This window comes from Trichomycterus rosablanca, chromosome 14, assembly GCF_030014385.1.
Source record: "Trichomycterus rosablanca isolate fTriRos1 chromosome 14, fTriRos1.hap1, whole genome shotgun sequence".
Classification (NCBI taxonomy): Eukaryota; Metazoa; Chordata; class Actinopteri; order Siluriformes; family Trichomycteridae; genus Trichomycterus; species Trichomycterus rosablanca.
Window position 1 is genome coordinate 13,231,306 of NC_086001.1, and position 23,297 is coordinate 13,254,602.

The 23,297-nt window shown below is 40.5% G+C and overlaps 1 protein-coding gene across 2 annotated transcripts; it reads right to left on the reverse strand.

The window, feature by feature from the left end:
- Nucleotides 1-8: 8 nt before the first annotated feature.
- On the reverse strand, nucleotides 9-23,088 carry cfap36 (cilia and flagella associated protein 36). Of its 2 annotated transcripts, XM_063008482.1 has the most exons (10): nucleotides 22,832-23,088; nucleotides 17,510-17,574; nucleotides 17,243-17,344; nucleotides 13,098-13,212; nucleotides 12,881-12,968; nucleotides 10,625-10,784; nucleotides 7,119-7,331; nucleotides 4,842-4,997; nucleotides 2,069-2,143; nucleotides 9-334 (listed from the first exon to the last, which is right to left on the reverse strand). In XM_063008482.1, the coding sequence occupies exons 1-10, from the start codon at nucleotides 22,932-22,934 to the stop codon at nucleotides 251-253; spliced, it is 1,161 nt and encodes a 386-aa protein (XP_062864552.1). In that variant the 5' UTR covers nucleotides 22,935-23,088; the 3' UTR covers nucleotides 9-250. The 2 variants fall into 2 exon arrangements, with proteins under 2 accessions (XP_062864552.1, XP_062864553.1); XM_063008483.1 differs by lacking the exon at nucleotides 2,069-2,143 and having other exon boundaries at nucleotides 22,832-23,080.
- Between the last annotated feature and the right edge of the window lie 209 nt (nucleotides 23,089-23,297).

A 23,297-nucleotide genomic window follows, 5' to 3' on the forward strand; every position in this document is an offset into this window, starting at 1 on the left:
ACAGGCCGTGTATAAAACTGTGTTTATTTAAGAACATACAGTGATAGATCTGAATGTGTTCTCGATGTATTGCCAGCACATTATTAATGACTAATGATGTGTGTTCATGCATGTTGAATCATCTCTGGTCCTCCATCCATATAGGTTTTGTTTGACTCAGAAAAGTCCACGTAACCCCATCATTGGAGCATTTTCAGTCCACCTCTGTTACTGGACACCTTCTCTGTAATCCATGACAGAATGCTGAACTTTATTTTTTGATGACTTCTTCTTTCAGTTTCTCGGCCAAGTGTTTTCTTTTCTGCAGCTTCTTCTGCTCTTCCACTGAGATCTCCTTCAAACAAGACAGATATCAGTTTTACTAATGCAGCTGCAACAAAATAAGCATTCCTCCCGCAATATTTAAAGTAATTAGATTTTTAGATTGTCTGTTTTTATTTATATATGTATTTATCTTTCTTTCATGCATTTTCTCCCCTTGTTCTCCCTTTTAGCGCTTTCAATTGCCCCATTGCACCCTGCTCTGATTGAGGAGAACTAAGCTAACCCACGCCCCCTCCGACATGTGGGCAGCAGCCGTATGCATTTTATCACCTGCACTTTGACGAGTGCAGTGCAGTGCAGTTCAGCGTTGTGTACGGAGAGACACACCCTGACAACACTCTTTTCTCATCTCTGTGCAGGCACCATCAATCAGCCAGCAGAGGTCGTAATTGCATTAGTCATGAGAGAGAGACCCTATCCGGCTTAGTCCCACCCATATCTGAACAACAGGCCAATCGTTGTTCATGTTGTTCAGCCTCAGCCGGCAAGGCAGAGCTGAGATTCGATACGATGTATTCGAGATCCAGCTCTGGTTCCAGCGTGTGTTTTTACCGCTGCGCCACCTGAGCGGCCCGTCTGTTTTTATTTGAACTTGTATTTTCAGTCGAGATCAAACATTTACAAGACTTTTAAGCTTACACTTAATATTTCATGGTAGTCTGGGCCAGGAACAGCATTGTTAGTCATTTTTATCAACTGACATCTCTGTGTCCATATAAATATAGCTAGCTTGACTGCACCCATTCCGAAGTTCATGGAACAGTGGCCTTATCCAAAGTTTGTTATATTATTGTTAACTTATGCTGAAAGGGCTGCTCAGGTGGCGAAGTGGTAAAACACATGCTGGAACACCAGAGCTGGGATCTCAATTACATCGTATCGAGGCTCAGCTCTGCCTGCCGGCTGGGCTGAGTGGCAACGTGAACAATGATTGGCCTGTTGTTCAGACACACTTTGGATGTTATTGTCTTCTATCACCCCTAGGTGGTAGCGTTTCATTGCAGCAAAAAAGTTCAGGGTTCCCACTGATTTTCCATCAATTGTGAGTAGTATTGTTATTGTATTTTAAAGCCCTCCACCCCCACCAGTCCATGAAATTATATCTTATATGAAACCGGTTCGTGATGCAAAAAAGGTTGGGAATCGCTGGGCTACAGTATTAGACTGCAGTGCCACCTGTCCAGTCAAACTAGCCCTATTTGTACACAGAGAAGTCACCAACTATAGTCAATTGACCACTAACAAGGAATTATTCAACTTTATACATCAGCACATTCATTATGTAAGTAGTTGAATATATTTTTTGACCCTGCACTAAAAAACACAGAAAGAAACACCATGAAGTGCATCAAAAATGTCCTGATTTTCAGATTTTTATTTCATTATGTTTAACTATAAAAACTTCCACACTGGTGACCCAGTTTCCTGCACAATGTTGTTGCTCCTTGGCGATGATTCATCTCTGAGTTCTCCCTGCTGATGAAGTTCACGCCTGACTCGGCTCATGAAGGACTCGATAATTACCTGTCAAGCTGAGTCAGGCGTGTTAGAGCAGGAAAAAGCCAAAACTTGTAATACTGTGGAGTCGGGCTGTTATTCACTGAGACTGAGAGACGCACTGAGTGTAAGACATTGCAACAGTGATACAGGGGTCACACAGGTTTAAGGGGTATCTATAGAAGGTTCTGTATGCGTAAGAGAGAGAGAAAGCAGCGTGAGAGTGCTATACTACTGTGTAGGTCACCTTCTGAGCAGCAGGGCTGGAACTTTGTGGCTGTGTGCCATTCACACTAGTGGAGCCCCCCTGCCTTTTTGGGGCCTTCGAATTGCATTGGAGTAAAGAAAACAATGTTGAGATTACCACAGGGATAGAACATAAACAAGAATTTTACAGTATAACTTATCAGATACGAAATATTTAGCATTTACAATTTAGTGGACTTTATAAAAGTGGACTTGAGTGCAGGATGACACTATTGACCGTGACCGTACTGTAAAGGCCTAAATTCATGGTCAAAGTAGACAGACAAGTTCTACTTAGATCTCACCAGGGAATCATTTATCTGTTAGTAATGTCAAGGGTGCTTCACATGGTGTCCAACATGTCAGGGCGCTTATGGTTTTTGCTTTTTAAACAGCCCCTAGGACACGTAAACATACTTACTTCTGATATACTGTTCAGGGTTTTTTTTATTTCTTCATATTTTGTTTTGTAAATTTGACTTGATTCATTGTTCTATTTTTAATCAGCAATTCAATAAATGTATTACTTATTAATTCGGATTTTAATGTCATGTTTTACACTGTGATTACATTCATGACAGGAACGGTAGTTACTCATTACACAAGATTCATCAGTACACAAGGTTATATCCAACACAATCTTGGACAATTTAGTGTCTCCAATTCACCTCACTTGCACGTCTTTGGACTGTGAGAGGAAACCAGAGCTCCTAAAGGAAACCCACACAGACACGGGGAGAACATGCAAACTCCACACAGAAAGGACCCAGACCGCCCCACCTGGGGATCGAACCCAGGACCTTCTTGCTGTGAGGCGACTGCGCTACCCACATAGCCACCGTGCCGCCTTCAGGTAGTTACTGGTTATACAAGAATGATCCATCAGTTCAAGTTTTTAATGTCAAACACAGTCACAGACAATTTTGTATTTTCAGTTCACCTCACTTGCATGTCTTTGGACTGTGGGAGGAAACCCACACAGACACGGGGAGAACATGCAAACTTCACACAGAAGAGACCCGGACTGCTACACCTGACTGCTACACCGGACTGCTCTCGCTCTCGTGGAAGACGGACGCACTTTTCCCTCCTCCTCCCTTATCTTCCCTGCTTGGCTTCTACTGTATCGTATTGTCTCGTCTACTCTACTCTACAGAGATTTTCTTAGCACAGCTCCTCAAAGAACAAATTATGGAATTGGTTAAATGGTCTCTGAATGCTATTGACACCATCTTCTCATCGAGAAGTTCGGGTTCGGGGGAACCCACATGCCCCGACGGAACGCAGATGGCAGGATACGCGATGGACTCGTGGGAGAAGTGGAGGGTCGTGTGCCTGGCACCTCTTTCGTTGGAGGACGTAGAGGATGTTTATCTATTCGGAACTTTGATTGTGGGGTTTTTGCTGATTGGACTAGGCTTTGCCCTGCTGTATCGGGAAATTAAAAGAGTTGGGTCAGTTGTCAAAGGTCCCCAGAAACTGCCCAATTTGATTGATAAACCAGAGACGCACTCATTATTAGTGCTCAGACAAAACAACAAGTCATTTCTGCTCTTGGCTCCCCTGTTATCAGCAACGGCCTAGCTGATAAGTAAATTCCTCCAGAGGACCTGCTGCGACGTACCTAACCCCCCTTCACTGACTGTTTTTCATTCTGGGCAGTAAGAGCTGTAAACAGCCATGTTATCGCGAACTTTGTACAGACTTTTTCTTGCTGACAGAACTCTCCTAACCCCAACCAACGTCTCCACTCTCAGCTTCATTCCACCACTATGGTAGGACGGGTCCGTAGCGCGCGCTGGTATAGCTGCGAATCGCCGGATGGCTGCCTCCCGTAGTGGTTACTTTTTCACATCCCCAAATCCCTAACCCATGGCTGGTTGTGTGACTATGTTATGTTATGTTTATATGTGCTTGTGTGCTGTAAGGTTGTTTTTTTTTCGTGTTACCATAGTTAAGTTACCTTAAGGGAACACAATCTGGTTGCTGGTTTTTTTTCTTTTTTTCTTTTTTCTTATCTCCTACTTTCCCTATGTGTTCATTATTTCCTGTCTTCCTGTCCTGTCTCTCCCTTGTCACTGAATGTTCTGGACAGGTTGATGGCTAATTTCGCTGTAATTGTACATGCTGCAATTTATAGTGACAATAAAGTTCTACTACTACTACTACTACTGATTCTAACCCAAGACCTTTTTTCTGGCGATAATGCTACCCACCGAGCCACTGTGCTGCCCAGTTTACTCAATTAACTGCATGTTTTTAGTCAAATATGTATAAGTTTGTTGTTTGTTTGTTTATTAGGATTTTAATTTCATGTTTTACACTTTAGTTACATTCATGACAGAAACGGCAGTCACTCGTCACACAAGATTCATCAGTTCACAAGGTTATATCAAACACAGTCATGGACAATTTAGTATCTCCAATTCACCTCACTTGCATGTCTTTGGACTGTGAGAGGAAACCAGAGCTCCAAAAGGAAACCCACACAGACATGGGGAGAACATGCAAACTCCACACAGAAAGGACCCAGACCGCCCCACCTGGGGATCGAACCCAGGACCCTCTTGCTGTGAGGCGACAGCGCTACCCACTTAGCCACTGTGCCGCCCAAATATGTATAAGTACCTTTAATAAAACAACAAAATAAAGTATAAACTTTCCTTAGTTTTTTTGCTTAGTTTGGAGCATTATGAACACGCACTGAGATGGAACCATGTAATATAATTTGCAGCACTTTTTAAGAGAAATCTTCTTTATAAAGTAACAGTTACCTGTTTAGGGGGAGCAGGTGCCGGGGCTGCTGGGGGATTCTCTATAGTCGGTGATTTAGCTTTCTGCTCTTTCTTTAAAGCCTGCAGTTTGTCCCTCTGCTGTTTGAGATACTCAGCTCTCTGCTGCAACTGCTCCTGCTGTGCTGCTGTCAGATCCTACACACACACACACACACACACACACAACCCACAAAATTTACCCTGAATTCTAAATGCTGATTATACTGACACAGCAAGTCCCTCTTTGAGAACTAGTACAGTTACCATAAATACTAGGGATTGGAAGTTTGGTCACATTAACAAACCAACTACAGGGTACAGAAAACGAGCTCAGAGGTGTCACAGCACCTGTGTAAAGCTTCAGATTCCTATTAAATAGCACAATGTTGTATATTATTGTTCACATCAGGTGCACTATGTCCACCCCAGGTGCTTTGATAGACAAGATAACGTTTTGGAATCCCTGTCTACTCAGTTACCAATACCAGGATGCAGGTTTTACATTATATAATAATTATTAAAGTCATCTGCATGTTATATTTACTGATGTAAATATGGAATATGCATATACACAATTGTCCACCCAACATAGACAAAAGGAAATCAATCAAACTCTTGGGTGGAAAGGGTGCATTTGGAATTCGAATATTCACAATAAGAGCAGCATATAAAACAGTGTTTTAAACTATACATATACACTGATCAACCATAACATTAAAACCACCTCCTTGTTTCTACACTCATTGTCCATTTTATCAGCTCCACTTACCATATAGAAGCACTTTGTAGTTCTACAATTACTGACTGTAGTCCATCTGTTTTTCTACATACTTTGTTAGCCCGCTTTCACCCTGTTTTTCAATGGTCAGGACCCCCAGAGGACCATCAAAGAGCAGGTATTATTTAGGTGGTGGATCATTCTTAGCACTGCCGTGACACTGACATGGGGGTGGTGTGTTAGTGTGTGTTGTGCTGGTGTGAGTGGATCAGACACAGCAATGCTGATGGAGTTTTTAAACACCTCACTGTCACTGCTAGACTGAGAATTGTCCAACAACCAAAAACAGCGCCCCATGACCACTAATGAAGGTCTAGAAGATGACCAACTCAAACAGCAGCAATAGATGAGCGATCGCCTCTGACTTTACATCTACAAGGTGGACCAACTAGATAGGAGTGTCTAATAGAGTGGACAGTGAGTGGACACGGTATTTAAAAACTCCAGCAGCTCACACCAGCACAACACACACTAACACACCACCACCATGTCAGTGTCACTGCAGTGCTGAGTACGATCCTCCACCTAAATAATACCTGCTCTGTGGTGGTCCTGTGGGGGTCCTGACCATTGAAGAACAGGCTGAAAGCAGGCTAAAAAAGCATGTAGAGAAACAGATGGACTACAGTCAGTAATTGTAGAACTACAAAGTGCTTCTATATGGTAAGTGGAGCTGATAACATGGACAGTGAGTGTAGAAACAAGGTGGTTTTAATGTTATGGCTGATCAGTGTATATATGCAGTTATCTTTACTTATTCTTACAAAGGCTAGTAAACTGCATCTTTATATAAAATATATACCAGTAAGTCAATTCATATGAACTGTAAATTTAGCCAATTTATTTAATTTGAACCTGGATCTCAGCGGTGGTGGGCTAGCATAGTAGACCGCTGCGCCACCCGAGTGCCCTGTTACCTATGTTTTTTTAGGAGCCTGCCAGAGCTTCATAGAACTTTATTAGAATGTAGCCTGCGGTGTTTTCTCACACAAGCACAGTTGCAGAATGCCTGTATAAACGAGCTGTGTAAAACAAACACTGGGCAGAAATACAGATGTTGTATTTGTATTACTGATTACCACAGCCACATGAATAATCAGATTACAGCAAGAACCTGGTCTTAAGTCAATTATTGATGTGTAACCAGAAACGCTACAAAAATATCCAACTGAACTCCAACTGAAACCACACCATGTTTACATATGCAATATTTATTTTTGACAACATCTCTCAGTTACGATGTGGCTGCTTAGATCATTTGTTTACACGATGAGCTAATTACTGAGTAGCTCATGTAAACTCTAAGGTTTCCCATGATCAGATCACTGAAGTGAATATAAACCCAATAATCAGATTACTTAATCTTGCAGTAAACTGAGTCACACAACCTCAAACTGATTTGTCAGTCATGGTTAGACAGTCCTCAATAGTAATGGTGTGTAGCACCACCACTTCTCATCACGCCTAAAGATAAACTGGCCTGCAGTAATTGTACTTACACTGAAAGGTTTGGAGATGCCTGCTTCCATGCGTGCCTGCTCTAAACAGCTCTCTGCTGCATGGTTGGCACTCTTCTCCCTTGGCACCTGTGGGGGAGCGTGACCCTTGACTGGTGCCCGAACATTTGGAAGCTTCTTGGTCTCTGTAAAGCTTGAACTTTGTGCCACATTGTCAGGAACAGCAGACCTTGTTTCTCCTTCCTTTTCCTCTTTCTGTGATAGAAGATTAATGTACAAAAACAAACAAGTTAATGATACACAATATTTCTCACAATATGTGGGTTTAGCAACAAAATGCAGGAAAACCTCAGAGGCATCACAATACAGCAAATGACTCATGCTTCCTCTCCACCAATGCCGATCCCTGCTCTGATTGAGGAGAACGAAGCTAACCCACGCCCCCTCCGACACGTGGGCAGCAGCCGTATGCATCTTATCACCTACACTTTGACGAGTGCAGTGTAGCTCAGCACTGTGTACGGAGAGACACACCCTGACGGCACTCTTTTCTCATCTCTGTGCAGGCACCATCAATCAGCCAGCAGAGGTCATAATTGCATTAGTTATGAGAGAGAGAGACCCCGTTCCGGCTTAATCCTGCCCATATCTGAATAACAGGCCAATCGTTGTTCATGTGGCCGCTCAGCCTGGATTGACGCTCTATCCAGGGTGTTCCTACCTTGCATCCAGTGATTCTTAGACCTGGTGTGACACTAACCACGATAAAGCAGTTCATTGAACAGAAAATAGCTTGCCCCAAATTGTTGTCATGTTAAACATGACAAGGCCTGTGCACAAAGATGAGATTCTATGTCAAGATAAATCTGAACATAGAAAGACTTCTCGTCCAATGTAAGTGCCTGACAAGAATCCTGTAAAATCTTTCTTAAAAGACTAGGAAAAATAAATAAAATAAAAAATAAATATATATACAGTATATATACAGTATATATATATATGCGATAATAACGCATTAACGCAATCTCAATTTAACGCGATAAAAAAAAATAGTGCCGTTAACGCAAATTCTATTTGGCCCTGCGAGTCATCCGTAGTTCATGTTGAGACTTGACCGTGCACCAACGTTTTAACGTCGGACTTGCCACCGTTTGTTTCATTTGCGGTTTGTTAACATAATGTAACCGAGCATTGTAGTGATGCACTTGCTTAATAAATAAATAAATACACGGTATATTCACAAGTTGTCGGGAGCAGAACACTTTATTACTTCTTCTGTTACGGTACCGAATAGCAAACAGCTAGTCATTACGTTAGCCAAGCATGCTATTCCATGCACTATGGAAGCCCCAAAGGGTCAAAACACACTCACAATGTTTGCTGATGGAGAAATTTTAACCTACAATCTGACATTTATACGAAGTCAAGGGTCTCTGCTGGATAGTATTACTGCCTAGTATGTGAGTGAATAAAACTCATTTACAGTTTTCTCTTGTCCCAGCAGTTTTTAACATAAGTACATTTAGCATAAAATGTGTTCACCATTTTAATTGTAACATTTCACTTAAAAATCCTTGTTTTCTATAACATTTACACAGATTTTTTAAAAATGCGATTAACTATATGAAACTCTGAGATTAATCGCGATTAAAATTTTTAATCGTTTGACAGCCCTAATATATATATATATATATATATATATATATATATATATACTGGTGCTGGTCATAAAATTAGAATATCATGAAAAAGTTGATTTATTTCAGTATTTCCATTCAAAAAGTGAAACTTGTATATTATATTCATTCATTACACACAGACTGATATATTTCAAATGTTTATTTCTTTTAATGTTAATGATTATAACTGACAACTAATGAAACCCCCAAATTCAGTATCTCAGAAAATTAGAATATTACTTAAGACCAATACAAAAAAAGGATTTTTAGAAATGTTGGCCAACTGAAAAGTATGAACATGAAAAGTATGAGCATGTACAGCACTCAATACTTAGTTGGGGCTCCTTTTGCCTGGATTACTGCAGCAATGTGGCATGGCATGGAGTCGATCAGTCTGTGGCACTGCTCAGGTGTTATGAGAGCCCAGGTTGCTCTGATAGTGGCCTTCAGCTCTTCTGAATTGTTGGGTCTGGCGTATCGCATCTTCCTCTTCACAATACCCCATAGATTTTCTGTGGGGTTAAGTTCAGGCGAGTTTGCTGGCCAATTAAGAACAGGGATACCATGGTCCTTAAACCAGGTACTGGTAGCTTTGGCACTGTGTCCTGTTGGAAAATGAAATCTGCATCTCCATAAAGTTGGTCAGCAGCAGGAAGCATGAGGTGCTCTAAAACTTCCTGGTAGACGGCTGCGTTGACCTTGGACCTCAGAAAACACAGTGGACCAACACCAGCAGATGACATGGCACTCCAAACCATCACTGACTGTGGAAACTTTACACTGGACCTCAAGCAACGTGGATTCTGTGCCTCTCCTCTCTTCCTCCAGACTCTGGGACCTTGATTTCCAAAGGTAATGCAAAATTTACTTTCATCAGAGAACATAACTTTGGACGACTCAGCAGTCCTTTTTGTCTTTAGCCCAGGCGAGACGCTTCTGACGCTGTCTCTTGTTCAAGAGTGGCTTGACACAAGGAATGCGACAGCTGAAACCCATGTCTTGCATATGTCTGTGCGTGGTGGTTCTTGAAGCACTGACTCCAGCTGCAGTCCACTCTTTGTGAATCTCCCCCACATTTTTGAATGGGTTTTGTTTCACAATCCTCTCCAGGGTGCGGTTACCCCTATTGCTTGTACACTTTTTTTCTACCACATCTTTTCCTTCCCTTCGCCTCTCTATTAATGTGCTTGGACACAGAGCTCTGTGAACAGCCAGCCTCTTTAGCAATGACCTTTTGTGTCTTGCCCTCCTTGTGCAAGGTGTCAATGGTCGTCTTTTGGACAACTGTCAAGTCAGCAGTCTTCCCCATGATTGTGTAGCCTACAGAACTAGACTGAGAGACCATTTAAAGGCCTTTGCAGGTGTTTTGAGTTAATTAGCTGATTAGAGTGTGGCACCAGGTGTCTTCAATATTGTACCTTGTCACAATATTCAAATTTTCTGAGATACTGAATTTGGGGTTTTCATTAGTTGTCAGTTATAATCATCAACATTAAAAGAAATAAACATTTGAAATATATCAGTCTGTGTGTAATGAATGAATATAATATACAAATTTCACTTTTTGAATGGAATTACTGAAATAAATCAACTTTTTCATGATTTCATGATGAATTTTATGACCAGCACCAGTATATATAATTAAAAGATCACAGTTGCTTCAATATCATCTTTAACACTACTGTCTGTGTAAACCTAACCCACTGTTTTTATTTACCCAGATCATCAAGCTTTTCTGTACAATTCCACTTTCTAACCTTAGGATTCTACTGTGCATTGTGTTAGATCAGATTGTGCAGAGGAATAAAACCAGTTTGGATGTATAAAGACTGCATAAACACTGACAGAGCTACGTTCTTTGTGACTTACATTGCTGGGGATGCTGATTAGCTGGGGTGGGTATGCAGTAGCCTGGGGGTGAGTACCATTTCTTACTGGATCCTCACAGGAGCTGGTGGATGTGGTGCCCACCTTTTCCTCAAAGTGCTTTCTGCGTGCTATTTCCTCCTCGTACTCCTCCTTCGAGCGTCTGCATGTAACAAAGGAAGTATCATGTATATACATATGTACACGTGTACACACACACAAACAAACAACACACACACACACACACACACACACACACACACACACACACACACACACACACACACACACACTGGGTCTGTCTGAAAACCTAGTGAGCTACCTTGCTGTCCACTGCCTACCTAAGCAGCTACCTAAGTACAGAGGATTCTTCTAATAATAATAACATCTAACTTATTTGGCAGTTTATTTTGCAATTACGGTGATTACGTCATCACACAGCTTTATCTTACTAAGCTAACACAGTTAGCCTCAGGTCATTCAAACCAATGAGCTGAGGAGATACAACCCACTAGCATGCCAGCTAAAATCTCCCTCCTTGTACAGAAAACAGTTAAATTGTCACTGACAAACCCAAATTGCACAAACATTACACTTGCACATCTTTATAATAACAAAAAATTAACAAGGACATATTTAAGCATTTTGCGCTTCGCTCACCGTGACCATCGGCACAAATAGACACTTTGCTCAGCGCTTGGCTTGACTGGTGCAGTAAAACATGACTACAGTGTTCGACAATACAAACATCTATTTGTGTAAAATAACCATCAAATCCACTCTAAGAGTGTCCATATATCAGTGTTTAGATGTATTTACTTCACTGTGGTGGTTTTACTTTTAAACTTGTGTTATGCAGCTAAGGGTGCTGAGAATTAGCTTCTCAGGAGAGTCGAAAAAGCTTAACGTAAACAAATGAAGCTTAACGTGGCTTAATGTATTAAAAGTCGACACAGGAAGACTAAATATCTCTCAGTTATTACTGGTTATAAGTGCTTTTTACTGCCAAAATTTCTTGGTCTTATCTTTTTCACGTCAAGCGTTTTTAAGTACTGATATTACCGAGTCATATCAAACAGTTTGTCTCATTAAAGGCGCATCGAAAATATCAGCAGAAAACTGGCTTAAAATTCAGTCAGGTGAACTTTAAAAGATGGAAGTGCAGCGTCAAGCTCCACAGGAAACAACGGCACAGCAGAGCAAAAGCGGTTTTGCAGTTTCTCCTGTGAAAGCACCCAAACCTGTACAGCTTAACACGCCCACAGATGACATCACCGTTCGCGCTGAAAAACTGAGTATTCTGTGGTGCCAGCTGTGAACCTTATTTTTTTTTGGTGGAAACATGCCGAACCGGTTCAAAATCAAGTTCACTAACCGGGTTGGTGGAAAATTGATCCAGTTTTAATATGCGGTTTTAAAGCAGTAATGTAAATTAAAAATAATTTCTTTTAATAATATTAGACACAGTAGAGGGTGGCATACCTAAACACTCACTCACTTTCCTACCCACTTATCCGATGAGGGTTAAGGGGGAGGTGCTGGAGCCTATCCTAGCTTTTCAAAGGGCGCAAGGCACACAGTAACACCCTGGACGGGGCACCTGTCCATCGCAGGGCAGACACACACATACACACACCCATTCACCTATAGGGCAATTCAGTGTCTCCAGCTAACCTGACTCCATGTTTTTGGACTGTGGGAGGAAACCGGAGCTCCCGGAGGAAACCCACGCAGACACGGGGAGAACATGCAAACTCTGCACAGAAAGGACCCGGACCGCCACGCCTGTGGATCGAACCCAGGAACTTCTTGCTGTGAGGCGACAGTGCTACCCACCGAGCCACGCATACCTAAACAGTTTCAATTATTTAGTAATTTTTAAAGTGTTAAATTATTTGCTAGTGCATTCTTCGAGTTGACCCATTCTTGATCGTTTGGATTGACAACAATCAGGAAAGTAAAATAAAGTTAAATCCAGCAATGAGAAACTGTTTTTAGTGCAAAATATTTTACACTTGTGCTACTTTGTTACTGAAACCCTAAGGCGCTTAGCCTCCATAGACACACAGATCTTATAGACTTGGCTTAGTGTAAATGGCACCAATCTCATTAGACGCTGGGTTACTGCAGGCTTCATTAGAGAACTGCTGCCTTGGACACATGACACTGAATTCACAATTTCAAAAAAGTGTATAACTGTGGGAATAAAAACTCTGGATGTGCAGACAACAACTAAATTAGGTATGGAAGAATACATACTTGAGAACCTCCTGCAGAATCTGCATCTCCTGCTGCTCCAGCTCGCTCATGACATCCACACCATCAGTCAAACAGTCCGGAAGGGCACCTGACAGAGGTACACAAAGCCACCCCAATTGTAAATCATTTACACACCACACAAAGGGGGCAATAGATTCACAGTAACCCTTATGGTAATAACAATTCTAAGTGAGACAAAACTGTGATCACTGAGTACCAGTATTTTCCTTGATGACGCGCAGGGCCTGAAGCTGCAGCTCCACGTTCTTCTGCACCATCAATGAGCGAAACATCTGAAAGTCATCTGTGGCCACCACCGGCTGAAACAGAGTCTGGAAAATAGGGGAAAAGTAAATGAATTAACCTTAACACTGACGTGAACCAAGTTTGGTGTCATTATATAATCGGGATTATTGCAGGTCACTGTGCATTCACTGCTGCTGTTAACAGTGTAGTGTGTGACATTTCAATCTAAATACAAAACATCAGTTTAAAAAGACTTTTTGATGAAACACCACACAGCACCTTTAACAGGAATTAACTGTGGAGAAAATTTAGTCCAATTAGTCCAGTACACTGATGTGTTTTCAGGCACATGCTGCTCGTTTTAGGTCCTTCACAGCATCTCAGTTGGGTTTAAATCAGGACTCTTAACATTTTTTTCTGAAATACCCATCTATACATTATGCTAAAAGATCCCATTTTTTTCTGTCAAATTAATTATACCAAAGACGAACAAATTTCTTGAGAGCACACCTGTGTATGAAAGCTAAGAGACTTGGTTTTGTAGGATTTTGTGTCTAGAACTCGAAAAAGCACATACATATACACTGATCAGCCATAACATTAAAACCACCTCCTTGTTTTAACACACACTGTCCATTTTATCAGCTCCACTTACCATATAGAAGCACTTTGTAGTTCTACAATTACTGACTGTAGTCCATCTGTTTCTCTACATACTTTTTTAGCCTGCTTTCACCCTGTTCTTCAATGGTCAGGACCCCCACAGGACCACTACAGAGCAGGTATTATTTAGGTGGTGGATCATTCTCAGCACTGCAGTGACACTGACATGGTAGTGGTGTGTTAGTGTGTGTTGTGCTGGTATAAGTGAATCAAACTCAGCAGCGCTGATGGAGCTTTTAAATTCCGTGTCCACTCACTGTCCACTCTATTAGACACTCCTATCTAGTTGGTCCACCTTGTAGATGTAAAGTCAGAGACGATCGCTCATCTATTGCTGCTGTTTGAGTTGGTCATCTTCTAGACCTTCATCAGTGGTCACAGGACGCTGACTACTTGGCACTGTTGTCTGGATATTTTTGGTTGGTGGACTATTCTCAGTCCAGCAGTGACAGTGAGGTGTTAAAAAAATCGATCAGCTCTGCTGTGTCTGATCCACTCATACCAGCACAACACACACTAACACACCACCACCATGTTAGCGTCACTGCAGTGCTAAGAATGACCCACCACCCAAATAATACCTGCTCTGTAGTGGTCCTGACCATTGAATTGCCTACCAGTTACCCTACCAGTAATTGTAGAACTACAAAGTGCTTCTATAATGTAAGTGGAGCTGATCAAATGGACAGTGAGTGTAGAAACAAGGAGGTGGTTTTAATGTTATGGCTGACTGGTGTATAAGGGCTCACACTGTCAAAACAAAAATGTCTTGAGTCATGAGGTCTAAAGAAACTGTCTGTGGATTTCGGTAATCAAATTGTGGAAAGTCATAGATCAGGGTAAAGACCACAGAGGCCTTGATAATATTAATATTGAAAAAGCTTGGCACACCTTAAATCTGCCTAAATTTGGCTGGACTACCAATTGGGCATCCAGGCAAGAAGGACCTTGGACATGGAGGTAAGTGAGAACCCAACGGTCACTATAAAAAGCTTCAAAAGTCTTGTGCAGAGATGGGAGAGGCTGTTGAACAGAACCACATCTGCTGTACCTCATTAAAAAGGCATTTAGCACAGTGACAAGACGGATGCCACTATTAAGTAAAAGGCACATGTTATCCAGTTGGAGTATATGAAGGACTCGTTGTGAAGACTTGGAGCAGAACACCCAGCACTATGTCTGGTGAAAAACAGACACTGCTCATCACTTGGCTAACACCATCCCTATGGTGAAACATGATGGTGGCATCATGCTACGAGGTGCTTCTCAGCGTCAGTGAGCAGGTGGGATAAATGAATGCTGCCAAATGCAGGGACTTGGGGGATTAGGGGCAGGTCTTTAAATGTCTGTGAGTGGCCCAGACAAAGCCCAGACTTAAACCCCATCAAAAATCTGTGGAGAGACCTTGAGATGGCGGTTCACTTATGCTCGCTATGCAATTTGATGACACTTGAAAGGATCTGCCATGATGAATGTAAAGGACAATGACAGAAAACAAAGGGAAAATAAATGTGTGTACAGCTTGGTAAAATGCATCCAATTACTTGCAGATGTAATTTGCTGCCAAATGGGTTTTTACAAAGTCATAATTGTTAATTTATTTTAAAAACATGTTTACACTTTGTGATTTTGGGTGATCACGTGTAGATTCATGCATGAAAATAGACATTATATCCATGCAAAATCAAATCAACATAAAATGTTAAACTAAAGCGGTCTGAATCTTGAACCTTTAACTCAATTGGTTGTGGGAGTGGCGTTGAGTTTAAAAGGCGTTGTGTTTCAAGGTATTTTTTCCCATAAGGATGTTTGGGGAAACCTGTTAATGCATTTCATGGTCCCTGGAACTGCATATATTTTAGGCTAATGTAAAATAATGCACTTATACACTGAAAATAACACAAATATAATATAAAAACACTGAAATAAAAAGTTGATTCTCACAATTTCTCAGAACCTCGAGCTATAACACAAGTTTAAAAGTGAAACAGTGAGGAAAATCCAGTTAAACACAGATTAAATCTGACAGTTATTAGGACTCCACCAATACAAATGCAGATTCGTCTTATATTTGCACTTTGATGACGTTTTACCCCACCCATCAAGCTGAGCGCTGAACAAAGCGACCGTTCATTACTAATCTGAAATTAAATAAATACATTTTTAAAAAACAAATTGAACACGTTGAGTTTAAGGGAAACGTTGAGTTTAAGGGTGCAAATTTCTCTACGAAGTGCGCAGAGTTTCAAAGATTTTGAGTTTAGGGGATGTTGAGTTACAAGGTACCACTGTAGTTACAATGCGATGATTTTAATTAAAAACATTAGTACACAAAAAATTAGTACAGTAGCTTGTCACTGTAAGTGCTGAGTCTGTTATATAAATACTACTGTACAGGTAACCTAGGTATTTTTTTATCACCCAACACTAGGTGACTATAAATATATGTGTTGATGAATCTTTGTGAAGTGTGCTCCCCTTAGAGTAACCTTAACTATGCTTTATCTCACCCTATTACAGCACAGCCCATTGTACATGCTGGCGATAAGCCATGAGCCCAAAAAACCCATTTATTATCCATTTCACTCATCCACATAAGATTTCAAGAGGCAAACAGCAGCACTTGTTTACTGCATTAGTTAATATGAATCTCAATGTTACCATGTTACCATTTACCACACTCTGTTCACTGCTGGGGGCATTTTTGAAAATAAAATTTTTGATTAATTTTGAAAAATCACATAATAATATGTCTCTCTATGAAGTCATTTCCTGACAGACCAAACAAGCCTTAAAATGTGAGGGATGATCTCATCTACATAAATCTAAACTTCAATACGCAACAGATACATTGAACAGTGGTTTCCTCACTGACACCCTACCATGCATCCCATTTTGGCCTTCATTGTAGTTTGACGTCATAAACACTGAACTTAGCTGAGTCTGGAGACCTTTGCGGCTATTCAAATGTTTGTGTTTTTCTGGGATCTGGGATCTTTACAAATTTCTTCTATTAGGAGGTGTTTGGTGGAGTCCTAATTTTCCTCAGCTTTTTTGGAATTTCCTTATAACATGGCAAGGTGTTTCTGTGGGCAATTTAAGGTGGATGCTAGATCTTAATGGCTAGGTTAAACATACACCAGTGACAACTTAAATATTTATTAACATATTTAAACTTAAATTAATCTTTTTCTTGTTTTAAGTATGTTTCTGTTAAGCTTGTTTCCTTTGTATTTTTTTTACATTGCCTTTTTGTTCGTGGCTTTTTAGCCACAGTATTGTTCTACCTTGTTTTCATTCATTACTACCCCACCTCCAGCCGTTCCAATCCAGGCTCTTTAAACCTCAATCCAGACATGTTTTTGCAGCGCTTCTTACAAAGCATAAACCAAGATGCACACTCAGTTTAACAAAAAAGACATGAACTCACAATCTGACAAGAGAAGAACTCACCTGCAAAGTTTTCGATTTGGCAAAGGGAGATGAACATGCTGCCAAAAACTGCTGTTCACTAATACCCACTTCCTGCATATAGCTTTCTAACAGGTTCTCTACCTGAAAGACAGTTTAGTTCATGCATAAACAACGTTTTACAAGTTAATTATTAGAGTTCAGTATTTCAGTATATAATATAGTATATGCTAATAATGTGTGGCATTTAAGACACAACAACCTAGGATAAAGAAATTGACTAAATATTAATAATGTGCTGCTACTTACCAGTTGCTTATATTGCAGATGGATTTCTGTATAGCTTAATTTATTTTCCTCCTCCTCGTCAAACACTGAGGGAAAATAAACACATCCTATAAGCATTTATTCTAAATTTAGCACACCAAATTAGCCAAAATTAGATGACAATCAGGTGAGGATTATCCATCAGTATGTTCACAGTGAGCTAATAACATTCTAACTGTATTCAAGTCATCTATCAAAACTGACCCCACTAAAGTTAAATGTAAGTTAACTATACATTTACATTCCACTGTTAATACCTAATGTTATAACAGGTCATGTGTCAAAAAGAAAATGCTGTACTGTTATTACTGGGAGCATAAATCAGAAGGTATAGTCAGTCCATCTGCATGGTTCAATCACCTAGGGTTCTTCCTTATACACTGATAAGCCAGACTATTAAGACTAGACCCCAATAATTTGGATGGTAATGTCTATTTTGTGACAATTGTGTCATGGATATATTATGCAGTGAGCTAATGTTAGTTTTTCAAGCATTGTATGCATCAGATATAATCAGCATTAAGACCTGAGTGACTTTGAAAGGGGCCAAACTGTTATGGCCAGATGACTGTGTTGTAGTAACTCTGAAGGAGCAAGTAGTGCTCATTGGCAGCTGTGGTGAGTACTCACTGAGAGTGGCCTGAAAACACATAAGTCACAATCTGACGACAGGTTGTTGGGCAGCCAAGACTCACTGATGCCAGAATTAGTGCCATGCGACCATGAAAGACAGCTATGAAAACTAGCACTCATCTGCAGTCGTCAGCGTACATGTGCAACGGATGTGCAAAGGATTGTCACTCACGTATCGGCCTATTCAACCACAAACTAAGCTGCTTACAATCCAACTGACACCTATACAGAAATCATTCAGTGTCCATTGTCTAGACAGATAACAGGCAAACTCACAAAAAGAGACTTTTTTTAGGGGTGCCTTTAATTAGATGCCTTTAATTAGGGGTTTCAACACATGGAGTATTAGTGCCTGTTAAGGAAGACATGAAATGCTGAAAATATTTGGAATCAAATCATGTCAGCGGATGTTTTACAACCCCAAATCAAAAAAAGTTGGGACAGCAACTTTGACTTTTATTTGATTGCAGACAGGATGAACCTTAGATATTTCATGTTGAAATTTATGGTGTCTGGTATTGACCAACAGAAGAGCAGATATGGCTCAAATTGGAGACAACTGTAATACTGTTGATGAGTTAAACACACACTGTATAGTCACAGTCACAGTGCTTATGCTAACTCCTGTCTACCATCAAAAGTGCCTACAATGGGCACGCAGGCACCATAAACCGAGATGGAAACAATAGAGGAAGGTCAACTGATCCGATTAATCCTGTTTTTTACAAGATCATGTGGACGGCCGAGTAAGTATGAATGGTTTGTGAACACAGAGAGATTTAAGGACCTACTGGTAATGTCCTGGTACCAGATACCACAGGACTCTTTTAGAGCTGTTTTGACTGCTATTAGGCTGGTGGTCCTAATGTTTGGCTTATCAGTGTATACACTAAACAAGCAATTTTAAACCTTAAAAAAACATTAACAGGTCCTACACTTTATTAAAAAATAAAGTAGAATTGTTTACTGATACAAAATACACTCAAAATTTATTCATATCAAATGATAACAATAAAAACAGAAGCAGACAACATGCATAATAAGATATTAATACTTCAATGTTCTTCAATGGTGAGGACCCCCACAGGACCACCAGAGGAGGTATTATTTAGGTGGTGGATCATTCTCAGCACTGCAGTGACACTGACATGGTGGTGGTGTGTTAGTGTGTGTTGTGCTGGTATAAGTGGATCAGACACAGCAGCGCTGCTGGAGTTTTTAAACACCTCACTGTCACTGTTGGACTGAGAATAGTCCGGAATGTTTAACTATATATATATATATACATTTACATTTTCAGCATTTAGCAGACGCTTTTATCCAAAGCGACTTACACAGTGAGCGGAACACAATGAGCAATTGAGTGTTAAGGGCCTTGCTCAGGGACCCAACAGTGGCAACTTGGTGGTGGTGGGGCTTGAACCGGCAACCTTCTGTTTATTAGTCCAGTACCTTAACCACTATAACATATATACAATATAGTATAATGTAGCCTAGTAGTTGTATCAACATCTGCATGTTATCAATAACTGTCAAATCAAATGTCTGTTTATTTATTAGGATTTTAACGTCATGTTTTACACTTTGGTTACATTCATGACAGGAACGGTGGTTACTCATTACACAAGATTCATCAGGTCACAAGGTTATATCGAACACAGTCATGGACAATTTAGTATCTCCAATACCTCACTTGCATGTTTTTGGACTGTGGGAGGAAACCGGAGCACCGAAGGAAACCCATGCGGACACGGGGAGAACATGCACACACAGAGGGGACCCGGACCACCCCACCTTATAAAACCTTTCTCTTATCAAATTAAGAGAAAATAAAAATAAATTGTGCTCCAGTGGGAAGTAAGAACAGAAATGAGTCTCTCCATCACGGATTAAATGCTGTATTTTAGCTGTACACGTTTCTTTTTTGGAGAGCGCCATTTGTCTCCTGTCTCACTCGTCTTTTTCTCAACTTTCTCCTGCACAGTTGTCTGTATCTACATTCGCTATCTTTCTTTTTCTTTCCACCGTCTTTTCACATGTAACTCGCCTCTAACTTTCTCAACTGTCTGCACTGCAGTCGCAGTGTTTACCGGCTGGAATGCACAGACTTGATTGGCTGAGTGGTGTCACGTGATTGGTTCTCATCCGCTAAACCGCTACCGTAAAGACTACAAAAGCTGCGCCGGTTAAAATAGAAGCGCTCCGTCAGGTTTCAAATAATAACTTTCTGTTTTGGCTGTAGGTCCGGGTCCGTATGGGACAGCTTCTGGGTCCGGATCCGGACCGCGGTCCGCCTGTTAGTGACCTCTGGTCTAGAAGATGACCAACTCAAACAGCAGCAATAGATGAGCGATCGTCTCTGACTTTACATCTACAAGGTGGACCAACCAGGTAGGAGTGTCTAATAGAGTGGACAGTGAGTGGACACTGTATTTGATCTGTGTGTCTGATCCACTCATACCAGCACAACACACACTAACACACCACCCACCATGTCATTGTCACTGCAGTGCTGAGAATGATCCACCACCTAAATAATACCTGCTCTGTGGTGGTCCTGATCATTGAAGAACAGTGCGATAGCAAACAAAAAAAAAGTATGTAGAGAAATAGACGGACTACAAAGTGCTTCTATATGGTAAGTGAAGCTGATAAAATGGACAGTGAGTGTAGAAACAAGGAGGTGGTTTTATTTATATGGCTGATCAGTGTATGTTAAAACAGATGTTTCTTAAATTACATTTTTGCTAACTCATATTGGCCGTCATAAGGGTTTTCTTTGCCTTTTAGGGTACATGCACTTCTGAGAGTTTTTTAGTCTTCTAGATCTTGACAATTCCTCAACTGCTACACATCCTAATGACATTTCGGACAGTATAAATTGAGAGCTGAAAGAACTTTAACATCTTTTATAGCCTTACCCTGCATTGTAGGTACCAACTGGCATTATTTTAGGTCATTAACCTATATATAACCTATAGGTCATTATGCAGCCACTGTTGGGTCCTTGAGCAAGGCCTTCCAAACAAGCTGGGATATGAGAAGAAAGAATTTCATTGTCCTGTACACCTGTATATGTATATAAGACAAATAAAGGATATCCTCTTATCTTCTTAAAACAGCTTAGGGTTTTTGTTGTGGTGTAAGCACATTGTTCGAAGAATTTATGTTATTTATTACGTTTACATTTTCAGCATTTAGTGGACGCCTTTATCCAAAGCGACTTACATTACAGTTACAGTATACTGTCTGAGCAATTGAGGGTTAAGGGCCTTGCTCAAGGGCCCAACAGCAGCAACCTGGCAGTGGTCGGGCTTGAACCAGCAACCTTCTGATTACTAGTCCAGTACCTTAACCACTAGGCTACTGTCATTAGAAATTTATATTGACCATACATGACCTGCCTTAATTATTAAGTAAATTAGGTTTAAACAGTTTACAAATAGTTAGGTGTTTAGACTTTAGCACATGCCACAGGTTAATAACATTGAAAGCAACATCTGCAATAATTTGCTGCAGATGCTGTTTACTTATTCTCACTTTATAAATGTAATCTGGCCAATGTTATTGCCCAAACATGTCAGAACATAAATGTAAACCAGAGGAGCATAATAACAATTAGTACATGCTGAGCTGGGTTAAAACTTAAATATATGATTACAGTAAATTACCTGAATATCCTGCTGTGTCCCAAATCGTTTTTCTATGTTCAAAACAGTGACGTCGTCACCGGTATTGTATTAGTTTATAATACTGTTTAGTAAACTGGGTTACGGTTTAGGACACAGACAGATCATTGTATAAATTAAAGCTTAATAGATAATAAACACTACTTCACTTGTGGTACTATTAGGTGGGTGCAGAATCTGTTTGGGAATCATTAAAGGGTCCTGAACGAGTTGTTTACTGATACAAATACACTCATAAAATTTATTCATATCAAATGATAACAATAAAAACAGAAGCAGACAACATGCATAATAAGATATTAATACTTCAATGTTCTTCAATGGTCAGGACCCCCACAGAGCAGGTATTATTTAGGTGGTGGATGATTCTCAGCACTGCAGTGACACTGACATGGTGCTGGTATGAGTGGATCAGACACAGCAGCACTGCTGGAGTTTTTAAACACCTCACTGTCACTGCTGGACTGAGAATAGTCCACCAACCACAAATATATTCAGCCAACAGTGCCCCGTGGGCAGCGTCCTGTGACCACTGATGAAGGTCTAGAAGATGAACAACTCAAACAGCAGAAATAGATGAGCGATCTTTACATCTACAAGGTGGACCAACTAGGTAGGGGTGTCTAATAGAGTGGACAGTGAGTGGACATGGTATTTAAAAACACCAGCAGCGCTGCTGTCTGTGATCCTGTGGTTTAAATGTAAACCACAGAGGAGCATAATAACAATTAGTACATGCTGAGCTGGGTTTATACTTAAATTCATGATTACTGTAAATTACCTGAATATCCTGCTGTGTCCCAAATCGTTTTTCTATGCTCAAAACAGTAACGTCGTCACTGGTATTTTATTAGTTTATAATACGGTTTAGGACACAGACAGATCATTGTATAAATTAAAGCTTAACAGATAATGAACACTACTTCACTTGTTGTCTATTTGGTGTAGAGTCTGTTTGGGACGCAGCCCAGCTCTAACGTACCTGAGCATTTGTTCTCCATGAACTGAGTGATCGGTATGATCCAGTCCGGACTCCCCAAATAACCCGCTATACTCTCCACCACCCACTCGCTGTCATCCGTCATGGTAATAAGAACGATGTACAGGGGTTCAGTTCTCAGAATAATGTTTATTCCGCTGGTTAGCGGTCTCAGCTACAGCTACAGAAAATCACACCAGTCTGCTCCGACATTTGTTTGCATGTCTGCTCTGCAGTGTAAAGCTGAGAGTCGATTCCCAAATGAGTCGAAACTTCGAATCTAGGCATTGGGAATTGGAGACTCTATTTCAGGAAAATGACTCCACAAAGGCAATTTGATTCAGATCAGAATCGTACCAGTGGTTTTTAATGTTTTTCTAAATCTTCAACTGTTTTCTCAAACTGTTAAACTGATTAAATGATTTGTAATAAAAAAAACATTTTACACTTACAGTGTACACTTAGACTT

Bases quoted from the DNA above. Each gene is read 5' to 3' on its own strand.
- cfap36 (XM_063008482.1), bottom strand. From the start codon at position 22,934: ATGACGGATGACAGCGAGTGGGTGGTGGAGAGTATAGCGGGTTATTTG. The intron at 12,969-13,097 runs GTACTCAGTGAT...TACCTCTGTCAG, and splicing joins CGTCATCAAGGAAAATACTG to GTGCCCTTCCGGACTGTTTG. The intron at 2,144-4,841 runs GTAACTGTTACT...TGCAATTCGAAG, and splicing joins CACCTGCTCCCCCTAAACAG to GCCCCAAAAAGGCAGGGGGG.